This window comes from Brienomyrus brachyistius, chromosome 10, assembly GCF_023856365.1.
Source record: "Brienomyrus brachyistius isolate T26 chromosome 10, BBRACH_0.4, whole genome shotgun sequence".
In the NCBI taxonomy this organism is placed as follows: domain Eukaryota; kingdom Metazoa; phylum Chordata; class Actinopteri; order Osteoglossiformes; family Mormyridae; genus Brienomyrus; species Brienomyrus brachyistius.
The window spans coordinates 6,298,127-6,317,061 of NC_064542.1; the positions used below are offsets into that span (position 1 = coordinate 6,298,127).

The window sequence follows — 18,935 nt, forward strand, 5'->3', positions numbered from 1 at the left end:
TCTTTGCTGAATTAAATTCTCTCCAGTTAAATACCTCGCTGATTTGATGCGTGCAGATTCCTTGCTTATCATTGCTGAAATTCATGCTCGTTTGATTAGTTTAGTTCTATACAAAACGTCACGGACAAATATTTGAAATATACATAGTTTCCTTGCTGAGCACTTTATTTGGCTTTAATTTGGTTATTTAAAAGTATCCCGCGACTGAGTCTAGCATTGAGCAATATCTAAATTCAGAAGTGAACTAAGCTAACATTAGAAGTGTCATTAATGCGTGTGGAGACGGTTATAGGAGGCAGACGGTATTATCGTTAGTTTTATCTCTAACAATATATCACGTTTAATACTGTAGTGGAGTAAATGGCCCTTTTGTCCCTGCCCCAGGGTCGGTGTTTATAGTTTTAAAGAATATTTCTGCCCTGTAGCACTGGGACGAACCTCGCTGATGAATGAACGCCAGCACTTTTAGGAAGAGCGAGTCAACACGCCGGGCGCAGCGCAGCAATAATTGGTGAAATAAAGTAAACATGAAGTAGGGCGTATGGAAACTGTTTTTTGTCAAGATGATTAATAGAGGTGATTTCTTCCCTTTTGCCCTTCCGTGTATGCACAGACTGTAGCACCCTCCTGTGATTTCCAAATATTTGAGTGACTTGCAACAGCTGAAAATATTAATCGATTTAGATAGCTATTATGCAACAGTTTACTCAGCAGTCTGCTTTCCGTTTTTATTCAAAAACATTACAACAATGTTAAAATAGTAAAAGGCCGAAAATTTGTTGAAGCATTTAAAATATGCTAATATTGGCATATCTTTGTATATGTGTTTACGATTTTAGTCTATATGGCACATTTATAGGTTATTAATTATAAATTATTAATGTATTATTTGTAAAACATGAGACCGGGAAATTTAGATTTTTTTTTTCGACGACAGCTCCGGTAACAGCTAATGAAACGTCTTAAAGTTAAAAAAAAAATCCATCATTCTATTCATCTTCAGACATACTCAAAAATAATAGCAGTGAATAAGGAACAACTGAAACGATGAGGCCCGCTTATGTAAGCACCCTGTACAGATCACATGGCAGCAATTATTTTTAAATAGAGTTTTAACAAGGCAACATTATATACAAATTTTATACGAAATATTATTGCGAAGTGACATTGACGGATCAGGTCCCTCGTCTTTCTGCAGCACATTTCCAAAGCAGATAAAGAGATGGATAAGGATTCTTAAAAACTTCCTGTTGGACGACTTGTTGTGGATATTATCGGGCGAGTAACCAAAATGGGCCGAGGTATGTTATCTGGGTTCGTCTACACCCGCTCCTGCTGGTGAGCATCCCGTCCAGGCGCCTGAGACCTAAGACTGGCGTCGCCCCCCCGCCCCCACCGGACCCTGTCAATCATCTGCTCCCAGCGCGAGCGCCGCTTTACACCTTCCTAATGGACACTAATTAGAGCGGCCCGATATAGAACAGGGCTTGTCGAAATTAATCGCCATTTTACAAATGCCAACTTTACGGTCTTTTCTCCTAATCCGCTACACGGCCTGCATGTCATGTAGCCTATTTATTTTTTCCATTAAAAACTTATAGAATTTAATTGCTTTTTATAGGCCTATCGGAATTATTATGTAGTCGTTTAAAATATGGATTTTTCAGGTTTGTCTGAAGTCGACAAACCGGATTTCTTAGGGTTGCGATGCATTACGCGCTATGAAGAAAGTTAACGGATTGAAGAAGTCTGTGGTTTACGCACAATTTATGTAAAACTGACATGCAGTTAAAATTAACGGATTTAAATTTGACGCACGGGTTACTGATTAAATATATTTATGTTAAGTTTAGGGAAATAAAATATTGTGTAGAACATTTGCGTGGATTTTTTCATCGGGCAACGTTAATCTCTGGGCTAAGAAAATATTTAAATTCTGGTTATCGCTAAATTAGATAAAGTATAGATAAAGTATAAGTGATAATACATCATTGCGTTTATAATTAAGTATGAAGTTAAGAGCTATAACGCTCCTTTCAGGTAACCGACGAAGTTAAAGATTTATTAGGCTACTTAAAACCCGCCATTTAAAATGCTTATGGGGATGTGCTTGTAATTTACATGTAGTCTACCATAAATACGTCTTTAAAATGAAACCTATTTCAGCTACAAAATATTAGTGTGGAAATCGTTAATGTAAACTAATAGTTATTGTTTAGGTAGCCTATTGATTTTATCCTGTTTTAATATTTAAATATTCCAAATTACTTTTGTTTTACCTCTGATTAAAATACCAGATCTAAATGTCATTTTTACATAGGTCTATATGCAGTATTTGTGTTGCTCTGTCACTGTTTCTAAAATGGCGGTAATAAGTCGATCTTTTAAAATTACATGAAATCAGTGCCTAATAATAAAAAATTAAGATCGAACAACCGCCGCATAGCCTATCTAATGCTTTTATGATACATTTGTGTATGTTCACCGTCTTCCACTCGTGAGTATTTATAAATAAAACATTTTAATCGGTTTGCCTTATTTATTTTACAGTAGGTGCGTTCAAACGATTGCTTCCAGTTTCATTTTTTTGCCTTGTCTGTAAAGTCCAAGGACACATTGTGCTGCCCCGCTTCACAGTCTCCCTGCCAGGTGTCCGTCTCCCACTTCAGACATAAATCACTTCATGGAATAATATGCAACCCGGGTAATATTACGCTGCACGCGAATATTTATGGAAATTTACAGTGGCCAAGAGAGTCCTATCTAAAATGCCGACCATTTTTCCTTTCATCATCAGTCCTCCGGGAAAACTGACCTAGTTAAAAGCGACATCAATCCGAAGCGAGGAATTAGGCACGTCCAGCGGAATTGTATGACCACATATTGTCCTGTATGTTTCTGTAGTGGTCAAGACGCGTCCCTCCCCGGTCACCCGTGATCACTGTCATTCAGCAGCAGGATCATCCGACTACAACCGCTCACTCTCACACTGTCCACTTGCTCAGTTTCATCCATGATTCAGCTGTTTATATAGCCATATTTTTGCGACTAAAATGTATCTGTGCACAACTTGATCGCTCCGTCTCGAATAGATATTTTTAATTCAATTTTCCCAGTATTACTATTTTATGATTTTTTTCCCGATTTAACATAGAAATCAGCTGTTACTATCTGAAAAGTCCTTTATAACAACCCACTCGTAAAAGTACACTCTTTTAAATAAAATGTTTTTCTTCCGCCCTCATTGCCATAGGGCTTGTTATACAATAGTAGGCTACCACCTCGTGGCTAGTATTATAACTACAGTACAACGTTTTATTCGGTGTCGTTATTCTCAGATTTACAACTACGGCGGACCGCACGTTCAAATGACTATTTACTTAGTCGCTTTTGTTATAATACGTGACGTATGCTACTTTATCCTGGAATATGAATTGATTTTGATTAAGGTATGTCTGGAGAAGCCACGTATGTACACCTACGTTTATTAACGTCAGTCCCTCCTGTTTTTCCCATGTTATTCCGATTGTAGTTCTAGCCAATTATACAGTATTCGGATTATACATTGGGCTATATATTGCTATACAAAATTTGGATGATGTTTTTAGGAAGTATTTGTGAAATAATTTTGACAGATGCTAATATTAAACAATAAAATTAAATTTTATTATTACAACAAAATATTATTGTAATTTGTTATTATTGTACAACGTATTAAAGGTTCTTTACTTTAAACCCATGGCACATAAACAATAACAGCTTCACCTATAATAGTTTATGCCACATATTTGCTTTAATTTCCTGTTTTCACGGTTCAGCACTTGAAGGTTTAATCGATGTACAGTTAACGCATAAATGTTACATACATCAAATAAGCGTTTTTTAAGGTGACACGTATAACAAAATAAAATTTTAAATGTGAACTTTATGTTTATTATTTGAGCTATAAGGCAGCTCGACATTGTGTTTACGCCAGTCACTTGCTGTTCCTAGTTAGTCGGATTTTTACTGAGGTACATTACATTTTTGCTCAAAACAATACACGTATTACCGCTTGTATTTAGCTCTTGGTTTGACTGGAGCAGTTAAGGGCCTAAGTCGGCGATACTAGAACAGCGTCCCCTGGTGACTAAATTTAAAATGTTCAAATAGCTCTACTGTAGCTGTAGCTGTAGCCAACCAGCCAAACAGCTGCAGCTCTGGTTTCCAAAGAAAGAAAGTGAACGTCTGTTCATGCAGGTGCTCCCACTACTCACAAGAACTTCTGCTTGCATACCATGGAGAGCCTCATGCCATTGTATCTTCTAGTTTTATTTTTAATCCTAATTGAAAGATCTTTAAGGAGCCTTGTGTGTATGACAGGGGTCTCGGTGATGTACAGTGTGCACAGTCAAGTGTAACCAGTCTCCTCATTTGCAGATGGTCTCCCTCCTGCTCATGTTTACCAGCTGCCTTCCCTAACCTCTGTCTAACCCCCCTAAGGTCGTAGGTACTTTTCCGATGCCTGTGTTGGGCACAGCTCATCCTGGGCTGCTTTGGGTCCGGCAGCAGGCGTGATTCAGCTCCGCAGCAAATGAGCGGTGAGGGATCATGTTGCACCAACGTGAAACACAGATCAAACTTCAAACTGCCCTTAAGAAAATAAGTAGATAATTTGTGCAAACAGGTACAATCAAAATGCCAAGGATGGTGTTTGAACAATTTATCTTGAGTGTTTTATATAAAAAAAAAAACCTGTTTCTGTTCAGTTAATGGCTGTCGGAGAGTCTTATAGCAAATAGCTTTATATTATGTCACGGGTGAGATGAGCTGGACCTGGACATCTAATGGAACTTAGCTAATGCGGTTAGCAGATGGGGAAGAAGCTCATCGGCATGGAGATGCAGCAGAGTGGGCGGTTTGAGGGCGAAACATTTTTGTGGTCTGCAAACATCTGGCAGCCTTTTGATTTTCCACAGTGACCACAAATGAATTGTTTTGTATTTTTTGCATTTGTGTTACTTTACATATTAATCAAAAATTCTAGAAAATATATTTGTCAACTTTAAGACTTTCTCTAACCGTTTCAATATGCTAAAGCAGGGCTCCACACTACTGGGGGGGGGGGGGGGGAGTGTCAGTCTGCACCACAGTTTGCTGATTTCCCTGCTCAAACACACCTGCCAAACCTGGGCTGCTGAGCTGAATAAGGTTTAATTTGCCAACTGTGGTGCAGACTGGCCCCCCAGGACAGGAGCTGGGGAAGCCTGCACTAAATGGATGTGATGTCAGTTTGTGGGGTGAATCCTAGAGGAGTCATAGCTATTTAAGTGGCTTCATGAATAATGTAAATAGTGAGAGCGACGTTTAGCATCCTCCTGGGCCGCTGTGTGTGTGTGTGTGTGTGTGTCAGTATGCGAATGATCTTTTCCTAATGACCTTGGGAAGTGTTCTTGTCCAGCAAATTACAGCCTCCCGACGGCACCAAACTCTCCTTCTGCAAACAGGAACTTCCACTTCTCTGTTTTTCTGCACTCAGTGCTGTGCTTTTCCAAGTTATTGACATCTAATCCCTCTAAAAGAAACAGGGGTTAGGGTGTTTGCAGAGTTGCTGGGGGTGGCTTTGTGCCTGGGCTTATGCATCACCCCACCCCCCCTCCCCAGAGTGCCTTTGACAACGCTAATGTGCCTCGGAAATTTGTAGAAGGAGTTCCGGTGTTGATCCCACAGAAACTTTTAAACGTGAGTCACTTTAGTTGATGTACACTATATATCCAAAAGCACGTGGTCACCAGCTTGTCCAACTTCTTATTACACAAACAACGGTATTAATATGAAGTTGGTCAGTCCCTTGTTGCTTTAATGGCCTCTACTTCTCTGGCAAAGCTTTCCATTAGATGCTGCAGGACCGCTGGATCTACTGCTGTTCAGATTGGGTGTTGATGCTGGGTGATCAGGTCCTGAGGTTCTCAGTCACTTCACCTGTGTTGGACCAGGACAACTCGGCAGGGCAGAAATGTGGAGAACTGACTTGTTGGAAAGATGGCGTCCTACGATGGCGCCAAGTGGAAATTCACCAACCCCTCCTGTCCAAAACCCACCCCTTCTGCTGATAATGATGCAGGAGATTAGAACATAAGAAATTTACAAACGAGAGGAGGCCATTGGATCATATAATGCTCTGTTTAATTATACATCTGTGTCAGCAGTGGGTGTGGATTAAATAGCAGATTCCTCTGATTAATTGGGGTGTGCACATACTTTTGGCCATACACTGTATATCTGCGAGACGCGGAAGATGAGGACAGATGAGCACATTGTGTGGATAAAGGTAGTTTCTGCAAGACCAGACTGCAGATGGGAGCTCACAGGGCAGAACAGCGATCTGCAAGAGGCCTTGTACTCATGCTATTATTGTCCCCTTTAAGGGATGGCAGATGCCCCTCTCATATTAATAAACTTGGCTAGAGATCACTCAGTGTTTCACAGGGTCCAAGGTAAAACCGCGGCCCCCGAGAGGGACCCGACGGCTCCAGGTTTGCCTGCAGTGCCTCACAAGTTTAGTCTACAGCCTCAGCTGGCTCCTGTTTGGCTTCTTACATGTCCTACAATTAAAGTAAAAACTGTTTGGAAGGTCAGTGCTCAGTGAGGCTGTAAAATGTGTGGGCTTTCATCTGCCTCTTAAACAAGGAGGAACAGTTGACATCAGAGCAGAAACCCGTAATTAATTCTACAGATTCTAACATCTAATAATGTTGATTTTTTTTCTGCACTGCAGCAGTAAGTGTATTTAGTTGTCCAGTAACATTATTATACAGCTGAATAAACATATTATATCTCTATCGTGTGTTACAGTCAGTGGTCACTTTTTTTCCGTCTGGTAAGACGCAGGACCCACCTCTGCCTCCTGAACTGCTTCACATTAGACTTGTGTGCTCAGTGAAAGCACACAACACTGTAGTGGTGGGCTGTTTTTTTGTTTTGCACGCGCGGCCTTCACGTTGGGTTGCACCATTCCGCAGTGTGTCAGACATGGACGAAGTGCCCAGGCAGAGACGCGCAGAGACTGCAGGCCGAAACTCGCCGGCAGCGAGAGGCGGACATTCACAGGAAAGCAGCTAAACACCGTAAGATATTAGTACACTCACTCTGTGACCCAGTGTCCATAATACTGTGTCCCGCGAACTTCACAAAGCTGGGACTCAGGCAGGGCTGCCCTTTGGAGACCACTTGTGTCCAAGGCCAGCATGTGAAGCCACGTAACTCGGTGCAAGGAACATAATACACTCACATCATTAATCAAATGTGCTTTATAAGCTCCGGGAGGAAGCACAAGGCCTTTCATGTCCTCCTAATCACCGGATTTACGCACGGTTACGGCTCTGTGGGAAGCTCAGTGCAGGAGGCGGATTTCTGCCATCTTCCTCCCTAGGAGACATGCTGCCTTTTCTTGAATATTCCACTGCACAGTTCAGGACGTCTGTGACAGAATCCCCAGAAGGAATGAAGGGAGGCCCTACCCCGTACTGCACCTGTCCTTCTTAGATATTAACACATTTTTAGCAGTTTCCGTTGTTTCACCCGCCCCCTGTGTTCCTCTGTGTTAATTCAGATGACGAGAGTATTAAAAAAACTAAAGTTAAAAATGTATATGCCTTTATTCAATAGATCTATGAAAATCTGAAGCAACTTTATATCATTATGACTGCTTTATATTAAATTCAACAAAGGTGTAGATAATCCTTTTGTGGTTTAATTATTCGCTATTTAAATCTACACGGTCAAGATGGATACAGCTGCAATTTTTAATCGAAATAACCAGTAGAGGGCAGTAAACCTCCAAAGTAGTACGTCTAATATAGATGTCGGTGTGTTGCAGGACTAGAAAGATCAGTTACATCCTGGTGATTTGGCTACAGAAACTAGACTCAGGTTGATGTTACTGTGATTTGCTGGGGCTGCCGTGGCCATGTCGAAATGGCAGGTGTCAGGTAAGCGGAAGCCTTCTCTGTATTTCCGCTGAGCTGCTTGGGATGTTGTGTGAAATGTGCAGGGGCATGTTAGATCTCACATGGAGCTGATCCTATCCTGTGGGTCTCAAGACTTTAAATCTGAAGGTCAGGATCAAAGTCACCAGCTCAGACGGGGTCGTTTGCCCCGACTGGTAACTGATGGCAGTTTGCGCCCCACCTTTTCCGTTAAATGGCATTATAATGATGATGGAAAGTGGGGCTGTCATTAATAACCTCAGATGTCACAGCAGTCTCCTCCAGCCTGTCGATGCGTACCAAAGCACCTTCAGTTCAGCGTGTTCTGTACTCATTTAAATGGCTTTTAGGGGCGAGATGCATATTTTTGCAGGTACCGGTAGGCAGTGGGGGATTACGTTTAAATGGTCGGCCCAGGACTGGGTCTCGGCAGTGTGTATGTTCGACAAATTTCTCTTAAGAAAAGGAAGCAGTGGTTGCCCGTGTAAACAGGCGGCTGCCAGCGCTATCTGGCACTGGGCTCCCGGAGCCGGATCCCTGCCCGTTTACTGCACCGGCTGCAGCTGGATCTTACTCAGATTTTCCTTTGCTTTATCGCTGTACATTTTTCGCCGATGTCTGAGAATAAACCGGAGTAAACCGACGTGAAAATGAGCGCAGCTCGTTATTAACTTGTTCTGCGTTTTGGACCGAGCCGATCTTAACTCTTACAATGAGTCTGGCTCCCAGCCTGTAACTACTGAAGCCGTCTTTTTAAATCAGGGGCTCTGGAAACAGCCCAACTCTGCGGTCAGATCACCCACAACTTTGTCGCAGTAAATTAAGCACCTTTCAGAAAAGAGTGATTGTACAATGGGGCCGCCGTCAACTTGGTGTCCGCCGGGGGCGTGGTGCCTTCCGCAGGGAGACCGTTCAAGCCGGGGCCCATAAAAGCTGTTTATTTTCGCCCTCTGACATGTTCTGGGCCCCAGCCTGAAGGGCTTTCTACGGCTCGGTGGTCCGACGTCACACGGAGAAGCTTCGGCCCCCTCTCCCTGGGACTCCGATGGGCCGTGTAGCGGTGACGCAGGGAGGCGGGGTCACGTGATACACCCTGACAGCTTTACGGGTCTCCCTCGAGTACCTAGTCCGCATGAGCCGCTCCTGCACACAATTGTTTTTTTAGGATCTAAAACTCGTACTTGTTTTTTTTTTTGATTGTTGCATTTAGCCGGCCCTGCCCTGTAACCATCTCCTCTGGAATGCCGCAGTCTCGCGGCTGCATTGGAAATGTGACCTCATCTCGCTGCCGTCCCCATGGCACTGGCGTGCTGTGGCTGCCGTAGGTACTGTATCCATGGTGATGGGATGGGGGTCAGCGCTCTGTGGGTACCCAAGGCCCTCACGCCTGTCGCCGCGGTTTGTGTCATCCGTGATGGATGTGAAAGGGATCCAGATTCTGCGGCTGGATAGTCTTAGCATAATGAAAGGCCGCATGAAGCTGATTAGCCTCGTACCAAAGACAGGGCTGTTACCCTGAACATGCTGGCCAGCACTGAGGGGGGCCTTTTCAGGTGATATAGGTGTTATAGTGCCCAGGAGTTCCTACTGGATAAATGGTGAAGTGTTAAAGATGCCGCTGTAATGAAAGGGGAAGATTCACTGTCACGAGGCTGGTATGATACATAAATATATATTTATGTACTTAGTCACACACAGACGCGTACATATACACACAGAAGGAGTGATATGGAGTGGCTAAAATGAATTTATGATGTATGTATGTATAACATGAAAACAAATACATATATTGTTGTCTTGCATATTATACAGTGAATTGAATAGACAGAATGAGACCAAATAAAAAACCGTTCACAGAGTTTTCATGTACAAAATATACCCACAAAGTGTAGGCCTTAATCATACATCGCCAAGGCACATTTTTTGCCAGTTGTAATGTGCTCACAGATTCGTTTCTGCATGTGAACAACTGGCCGTAGATCTTCCAAATGCACTAGAAGAGCCAGTCCAGTAAACACAAGGTACAGAGGAGAACACACAGGTACAAGGTGTAGATCCAGATTAATGCTTAGCAGACCGAAGCCCCATTATTTATCACCCAGGTCAGAGGGCAATCTGCTCGTCGACTGAATGCTCAGCGGTGATGGGGTGCCTTAGGTGGGGGGGAACTGGGCAGGGACACTTCCAGGTCTCAGACTCTCGGTCAGACAGGGGTTCCGAATCCTGGGAACGGCCGTAATAGACAGAAAATGCCGGGTTCGGTCTGGCCCTGGCTGCGTGGGGAAGTAAGCTGGACTAGAGGATTTTCTGCGGGTCTCACTACAGCCAGCTTGGAGGTGCCCGATGGCTGACCCTGTGGGCACCGTGGGCATATACTGAAAAGAATACGGGGGCCACTGGGTCAGTATGCCCCCCCCCCCCCCCAGCTGCCCCTGTTTCACAGCTCTGAAGATGGGCGCATTTCAGCAATCCCCATAATTACACACAAATGAGGACATTGGCCACAGGGGGGCACTGCTAAGCCTCTGTGGGGCTGCCTTCATGGACACAGAGGCTTGCCTGTCTGGGGGGGGGGGGGGGGGGGGGGGGGCTGGATCCCAGATATATGGCGTAAGCATGTTTCATATGTGCCAGAAGTGGACATTAATCCTGTACAGTTTGTATTTAATCATCAAGTATACAGAATTATAATACAAACAAATTTCCGACTTTTAAACAAAACAAATCAATGTATGTTACATATCTACAGTCCAACGTATACTATTTTGTGGAAAAATAACAGAAGACTTTATTATGTACTTTATATATAATAGTATTGCATATGTTGGCTATATTTATATAGTATGTATATAAATATAGGTAAGGAGATGTATATGTACACATATTAAAACATTGCATACAGAAGAAATAAATAAAACGATCAAATCATAGGGATACTCAGAAAAATGCTACATTAGAGTAAAAATCTAACAGCTGAATTGTAGTCGTAATAATAATTATAATAGTAATAACAAAACTGGGTAACAAAATGCGCTAGACCACACATACCCTGCAAAGTTAACGTTTGGGGGCTGGAATGACTGGTGAGGAACTGGAACCAGGAGGTGCCTTCCTGTCGTCTGTCCATCCGCGTCGTCCGTCCCTCCGTCCGTTGGGCGGAGCGGCAGTCTGTGGTGGGGGTGGGGGTGTGTACCAGGGCTGGGGGTGACTGCAGCTGCTTTTTCACCTCCTGATGTCAGTGGTCTCGGGGTCTTCCTGCTCAGCCACAGCGGTGTCTGCACTGAGGCGCCGGGGTCCCTGGCTGCGGCCCCGGGCGTGTGGGTTAAACCCCCCCTTGCCTGCTTTGTCCTTCTCCCCCTGCCGGGAGCCCTTGGGGCTGACGGGGTGCTCGGCCTCTATGTGCAGTGGGTTGCCATGACGGCGCTCGGCAGCAGGGGGCAGCGTGGAGCAGAAGCTGAGGCTGTCACACAGGGCGCCCCAGTTCTGCTCACACTGGAGCCGCACGCTCCGGGTGATTGCCTCCTTCACCTCCTCCCCACAGGCCAGGAGGATGTTCACCAGCTCCACATATGGCCTGGGGGGCAAAGCGAGATGTTGGCGGTCAGCAATGATCAGGGCCGCTAAACGACGTGGATCCTAAGGGGCAGGAATCACGCAATATGGACGAGGCTGGTGATATAACCAATGACGTTCTGTTATTGTTGGCCTCCATGTGCAGAAAAAAATCCCTTTCTTTACAGGCCAAATTACAATAGTAGTAGTAGTAATAATAAAAGAAACCTTTGATAATATAGCACCTCTCATACACAGAAGCACTTCAAAGTGCCCTACAAAGGAACATTTTTTACAAAAATGGGCCAACAAAGACCAAACCAGACAAGAATGAACAGAAACATAAATAAATGCAGGGCAAAGTAAATAGAGGAAGGAAATGGAAAGGATGTGAGCGAAAACAGCTCCACACTGCCTCCAGTGGGGAGACATGTCACTGCAGATTGTGGACCTTTCCTGAAAAGTGCCTATTTGGAACGTTTCCATAACCGCTGACCATTGTTACTGTAATGTTAATAATGATTGCAACAATAATAGTAGACTGTACTTAAGAAAGTGTTACGTCAGGCTGAAACTTTGTTACCCCGAGGCTTAGTTTAGTGATGTTGCACATTTTGAAGAATCAACACACATTAAAAGGGGTACAAGACGTCATCACATGTACCCCCAACATACACCAACTGTAAATTCATGACGTTTCTGTGAAATGCTACCGTCAGTCCTTCTAATTTTATCTTGCGTTATGAAACCCACCTGATCTCTGTGTAAATAGTATCATTAGCGGATTGTATATTTTGTGGGGTATTTAGGGTTTTATAGCTCTTCACTTCCTGCTCAACAGCCGCCCCAACAATACGGCCCATGTACGGCTGTGAGATCCGCAGGGGGTGCAGTGTATGACGCAGGAAAAAAAGGGCCGGTCTCACTGGAGATGCCTGTTAACCAGGAAGTGTCGGCCGTCGCCTGAACCACTGCTGCCCCCCGCAGGACACTCACCCCTTAGGAAAGAGGTCCTGGAAGTGAATCATCTCCACCATGACGTTGACGTTCTCCTTGGCGGCGGAGCAGAGGTTGTGCTTGACGTAACACTCGCGCTGCAGCTGTAAGACCATGTCCTTCACTGCCAGGCACTTGCGGCTGATGCAGCTGAACTTGTGTCGCAGGCCGTGCGCCATGCACTTCAGGGCATCCTTGATGAATGACTTTCCCTGCACACGTGACAACAGCAAAGACATCTGCCTGAGTGGGAACCGGAAAATGACGGGAAGGAGGGGTGGGCTTCGGGGGGGGGGGGGGGGGGCAGTCAGGATCTGAGTTTCCCTCATTACTCTTCCGTTACACACGGGAAAGGATTACACATGGCAGCGAGGTAGAGGCGATTCTGGCTAACGGATCTGGCAGAGGCCCGTAGACCTTGATAATTTGGCTCCTCCCTCACAAAGAGGCACACTGCTGCTCTGTGTTCGGCTCGCTCATTCGCAGACAGGCGAGAGGTCGCTCCGATGGGCCCTGTGCCGCGCGAGACTGTCCACTGAGGAGCATGTCAGGTCTCCTGTCCTGCTTGGGGGACGTACCTGGGAGTCGAACTTGCCGGCATTGTGCAGGAATGTCATGCAGATCTCCTGCAGGCCGCGGATCTCACAGGAGTTGTTCTCGAAGCACTCGAAGACCCCACAGCCAACGTCACCCGCGTTCACCAAGCAGTGCTGGATATCGGCTTGGGGGGCAGAGGCATGTACAATGTCAGTGCCATGGGGAACCAACAAGGAACATGGTCACGTGTTACACCTAAGAGACCCTGAATCCCATGATCACTTCCATTTAATAGAGGAAATGCCCACAAAAGTGGTGACTAACCATACAGCTGGTGTTTTTTGAGGATGACAGCTCAGATGGAAGGGCTCCTGGTTACACTGGGATTACAGTACACAGGGTTACATGTGTCCCTGTGGAATATTCCAGGCTGCCTTGTAGGTTCAAAGTGCGACCCTTTCTTAGCGGCATTCCGAGGCTTGGCTTCGCCTCTCACTGCCTCACAAAAAAACGGCGGGAATATTTTCATGAAAACTTTATCTGGCAGGTGCTTCGGGTGTAATGGATGCAGATCGGGTTCGCAGGCCATGTGGATAATTTATGGGCCTGGCACCACATGGAAGCACCTCAGTGGGTCTGTGATTTCCTCCTTTGTGCCTGCACTGATCGGAGGCTGATCTCGGGCGGAGGCTCGCGAGTCAGGGCTTACGGACACCATGGTGCACTGGCAGACGTGTCATCCAGGATGGAAGGGTTTCTTATTTCCTGTGGCAGTATGGGGCCATCAGGCTGATACGTTGAAGTGTGTAAGAGGCCGCTAAATGTATAAGGATGGACAGCAAGAAGCGTGTCATATGCCCACGCATGTCCGGAATGCAGTCTGGGCTCAACCGCCAGACCGCCACTTGAAATGTGACCAATGCGGACGGTCGACAGCACTTCTGGGACATCCCAGGTATATGGGGTGTGACGCTATGAAGTGCTTCTAGCTATAGTTAATTCACTTTTTCCCATCAACAGGTTCTACTAATGCGCGAGCCACTTTAAGGCAGAGTTCAGTGTAGCTCTTAACTGATAAATGTTATTGCTGTTTTTTTTTTTTTTTTACTTGCCAAGACATATTTAATCCGCAAAGCCGAACACACACTCTGTACCTGTGCGTAATTTTACACCAGCCAACGCGTGCGCGTTTCGTATGCACCGGCCGACGGTGCCACACGGATTGGTGGCCTAACACGTGCACTTGATCGGGGACTTTGCGAAGGAGGGCTCTCGCACCTTTGGGGTGCCCCCTTTGCTGCAGTCGTCTATTTTTAACACCGCGGAGAGAGACGGTCGCATGGCGAAATACCATCTGTTACGCGATTAGGCGAGTGATGAGCGCCAGAGCATTGACAAGATTCTCTCAGATCCGCGGGGCCGGTTATCGTTCATCCCGCATGACAGCAGAGGGGAGAGGCTGCCCGTCCTGCGCGTACTCCTAACAATGTCAGTACCTAAAGTAATATCACGGCGGAATCTGCACGGCTAACTGTTTAATGCGGGGAAATCAACTACCCAGACAGTTTTTTAAATAAGAAAATCACGCTGAAAAGGTGAATTTATGCATATGGTGTGCATACACCAAATAGCCTAATATAGTGGTGCAGATGATTAAAAACCCGCCTTGAAAGGTCATAGCCAGGCTTTTCTATTTCCAGCTCGTCTAAGACGCAAGCGGTCCCCTATCTGACCAAAATGCGACTTTGCAGCAAAGTAGCTAAACACCGGAGAGTGACAAAGGTGTTCATAATGTTACTTCATAGTTAATGGTTACCGGTTTGAACTTCATTGCCATGTGAACTTCGGAGAGTCTTTCCGATTGCAGTTTCGTGATTATACTGCATATAACTAAATCGTAAAATTCGAAGCGTTAAAAAACTGCGCAGTTAAAAACAGCTTCTGCTCAAGGGCATGCAGGCATACTGCCTTTGCGTCGGAGAGACGCAGGGTCGGATTTGCATGCGGGCGCTGGGGTAAGGAGAGGCGCCGTCCGCCGCGCTTGTGTTGGCATTTGTGCGGGAATGTCTTTGGATCGCACAAGCCGGCCGCGGCACGCATTGAATTACACGGTGGTGTGAGCGACGGAGGGATTATGCGGTGAGAACCTGTGCTGGATATGCTTCTTTTACTGCCAGAAGGATGAGGAGAGGTGTACGATCCATCGGAGGTCCTGCCGGTAATGACAAGTATCCGCACACCTCCCATATTAATATTTTAATATCGATAACGGGAGATAATAAATGCATTCGGTAAATGTACCAGAGAACAGATCGCAAGGAGATCACAGACCCCACTCCGGAAAGGGTATTACATCATTCCGCATAATATGTGACCGGAGCCGCACGTTCACCCTCTATACTGGGAATAATCAGACAGCAAATAACACCGATTTAAATGAATGACACTATTCCCCCCGGTGTAGGAGGCGTTCAATCATACGAATTCTGCCTAATATAATCCAATATCACTGGCTCATTTTGGGCCATTTTTGATATACATGATGAAGAATATAATAACGGATTCTTTGAATATACTTGCCCATCGTGGTGTGTTAAATAAATTGGAATTAGGGTTATTTTACACTTTAGCACGTCCACCGCATTTACCGTAAACTACCTTTGAAAATAACTTGTATGAAATCAAGCACATTCGCAGACTGCTTTAAGAAGCGGGACCGTATACATTACCTAGCCTACCTTGTGCTATTCTATTAATAGTTTACTAAGATATTGAATTTCTGTTCCCGTGTATTTACAAGGTGTCGACTTTCTTTTTAATCGGAAAATGCAAAGCCGCGCGCGGCGCCCCATACACTCATGCCCGTGTTCGTGTGTACAGTACGCACACAAATACGGCATTTTCACAGGGGACAGGCAACGAAAGTGTTACTTAGCAAGCGCTAAATTTACCGTCCTGCAAAGCACGTGCATATAGTAGGAGCCGCACAGCTTGGTGCCGTTTTCATTAGCGGCTTGCATGGGGTCCGGATCCCAAACCGCTCCAACGTGCAGCGTTACGCGGCCGCTTACCTGTGTTCTGCAGAGAAAGACGTCCTTTTTGGTTTGCCGGTTTTTCTTGTGGGTTTTCGTGAACATCGATCATATCCGTCCCCACTACTTTCTCGATGGTTGAAAAGACCAAGAGCGCTATTGCAAATTTCACCATCATATCTGGTTAAATATATATATATATATATATGCTCTGTAACTTCAACGAACAAGTAAGTGAATTGCTTTCTGCGGTAAGAGGAGGTTATCTCCCAGTTCTGCCTGCTAGATCTGTTGCAATCGCCGCTCACGATACGGGTGAGTGTGACTGTGGAGACAGGATGGATGCTGCCTATATTTCCCGAAGCCCTGGTGTCATTTTTGATGAAGGAGTTAAGCAGGTGTTGTCATTCGTGCCTCCCGACCAATCACAGACGCAGACATCCACGTCCAAGGTTGAGGGGCGTGTCCCTAGTGAAAGTTGTCCCTACTTGCAATAAACTTAACTTGTGAAGCGTGTAGGCCTATATGAAGACGGCGATTTACGTTACAGATGATCTGAAACCTCTTAGTTACAAAAAAACTTTTATAGCCGGCACAATGCGTATTATACTAACAGACTTTATATCCCATATTAATGCACTTGTTTTGTATAACTGTAAAATAGCAGACTACAGTATATGCTTGCATACAATTAGCAGCATGAGTACCGAAATCTGACTATGTACAGTATATGAGGGGTAGGAAACAAGGGTGTGCCTTAGCCTAATTCATTTGAGCTGTAGAGACGAGCACGTTTGAGCTACACGGACAACAGTGGCTGTTAAGTAGCAGTATGTTCACGAAAATGGTGAGCACGTATAGTGGCGTAAACTGGAAAACAGATGTTGGTGTGTTTATTTTCTACTATGCCGACGTGCCCTCCGTGCCAAGCGACAGTCGATATCTGGTGCCATCAGCACAATGCCTCCTTCTAGAGAGCCTGAACACACATGACAAGTAAATTGCACATTTCCCCCGGGACTGAGGCGTTTAGTTTCGCTTACAGGGAGCCGGCCGCCACAGCACTCGAGTGACAGACATTATAGTAACGGACAGCTGCGAGGCACTTTTCTGAGGAAAGAGCTGGACGAGAGAAGTGTGCTACATCCAAGAAAAACACGATTCTCGGTGAAAGGCTTCCCCACGGGTTGAATGGTAACGTCAGTATAAAACACTTCGGAAAACCGCTGCTTAAGTCAACCCCATGTTTTTCCTGCATACGTATCGGCACCGGAGCTTGTGAATGTGTACAACAGTGATGTTATGTGATCCGGCGCACCTTTATGGATAGGGAAGGTTAGCGAAGCGCAGTTTACATTTTTTCCCCGTTGTGTACATTTAATGCGCTGTGTGTTGTGCGCCAAATCTCCTGCCGTCCTTACATTCATGCAGTGTGTAATAAGTCCACTGCCTAGGCGACTTGTATGCTGTCTGTGAACTGCAGACTACGTGTAGTTACAGTGACTAGGAAAGTTTTTGAACAAAGTTAAGTGCATCACAATGGCTTTCAATTGCGTGGAAGCCATTTCCAAAAAGAAAAATCAGGCTTCGAGGCAAGTAGCATGAATAGTTTACTGTCAGAATCCATGACAAAAATGGCTCATTTGTTGCCTGTGAAAGACCTGAAAACCAAGACAGAAGAATGCGCCATGGATGTTTGATGGTATCAGGCCGTCTTGTATTAACTGAGCAGTTACAGCTAATAGTGAGATGTGCTGCAAACGAGACGTGCTGAGAAGCGATTTGTGCCCAAATGATTAGTGACAAAGGTCCTCATGCATCTAAAACAATATATCTGGCTTAATGCACAGTTGAATAAATACGATAATTGGTACAGCTTGTTGCTGGAGGCTGATTGACCACATGTGATGTATTAATCCATATTCAGACATTTAGGCCCCCCAGTCTGAGAGACGCTTTTTGTCCGCCTTTCATTATGATCAAGTGGCCCAAGTAATGGCAGGTTCACACAGGGGGAAACGGGGCAGCAGTGGTAATGGCTGACAGAGATTGCATCACTCTCCTATAGCCCCCACCCCCACCAAACACACACCAACGAACACAGGCACACACACGTAGGCAAACTCGCCCATCCACGCTGCCCCAAAGGCAGCTGCTCCATTCACAGGGTGTCACACAAAGACGAGGCATGTGATGGTTTCTGCACAGAGCTCAGGGGTAATTTGGGCTAAGCTGAGGTCACTTGTGGCTTCTAGAAGCAGAATCCATCATAGTGCAGGGTGTCATTCAGAGTCTCTGCAATCAGAGCTCTGGGAATCATAAGAAAGTGCTCAATCCGAACTGCTGTGCTGCCCTGCATGCTTGTGCAGGATATGATGATGCTACCCTTGATCAGTCATAGTACATTTAAAATGTATGCTGCTTAATGACAAAACAACTTATATTTTACATTACAAATTTGTAGTCATGATGATTACGGAATATTAAGTACACATTTTGAAGTGGCCAGAATGTAGTAATACTTACAATAATAGCTATACCTTCTGCTAAATATTTAATTTCCCACCACTGGCAGTTTTGTCTCAGAATATGAAGCAGATGAGGCGAGGATTGTTTCTCAGAATAATGTGGAATTAAAAATATATCAGTCACATAATTCAAAAAATACTTGTAGTCTATTTCATTGTTTATCGATTTGATGCGGACCATGCCGTGTGAGAGTAATGAATCGTGCGACGTTTGACACATAAGCAGTGAATCATAGTATCTGGAACTGCTCACGGTCGCTGCGATGGACTTGTGTTGTGCGATCCGCCAATTCTGCAGCGGACATTTGCTCAACACATTACCT

General features: G+C 45.1%; 1 protein-coding gene and 1 long non-coding RNA gene across 2 annotated transcripts in view; one reads left to right on the forward strand and one right to left on the reverse strand.

Moving 5' to 3' along the window:
• Positions 1-7,842: 7,842 nt before the first annotated feature.
• Positions 7,843-18,935, forward strand: part of LOC125751106 (uncharacterized) — a 29,744-nt gene continuing 18,651 nt past the window's right edge. The window contains exon 1 of the long non-coding RNA XR_007400519.1: positions 7,843-7,970. This is a non-coding gene — a long non-coding RNA (uncharacterized LOC125751106). The remainder of the gene's footprint in view (positions 7,971-18,935) is intronic.
• Positions 10,541-16,442, reverse strand: stc2a (stanniocalcin 2a). Its single transcript, XM_049029654.1, has 4 exons — positions 16,124-16,442; positions 13,094-13,236; positions 12,516-12,727; positions 10,541-11,541 (listed from the first exon to the last, which is right to left on the reverse strand). The coding sequence occupies exons 1-4, from the start codon at positions 16,260-16,262 to the stop codon at positions 11,190-11,192; spliced, it is 846 nt and encodes a 281-aa protein (XP_048885611.1). The 5' UTR covers positions 16,263-16,442; the 3' UTR covers positions 10,541-11,189.

What these genes read in the sequence shown, in the direction of transcription:
- stc2a (XM_049029654.1), bottom strand. Translation starts at nt 16,262, where the DNA reads ATGATGGTGAAATTTGCAATAGCGCTCTTGGTCTTTTCAACCATCGAG. An exon ending in CCGGCAAGTTCGACTCCCAG is followed by an intron (nt 12,728 to 13,093) that starts GTACGTCCCCCA and finishes TCACGTGTGCAG; the next exon opens with GGAAAGTCATTCATCAAGGA. An exon ending in CAGGACCTCTTTCCTAAGGG is followed by an intron (nt 11,542 to 12,515) that starts GTGAGTGTCCTG and finishes TTTGCCCCCCAG; the next exon opens with GCCATATGTGGAGCTGGTGA.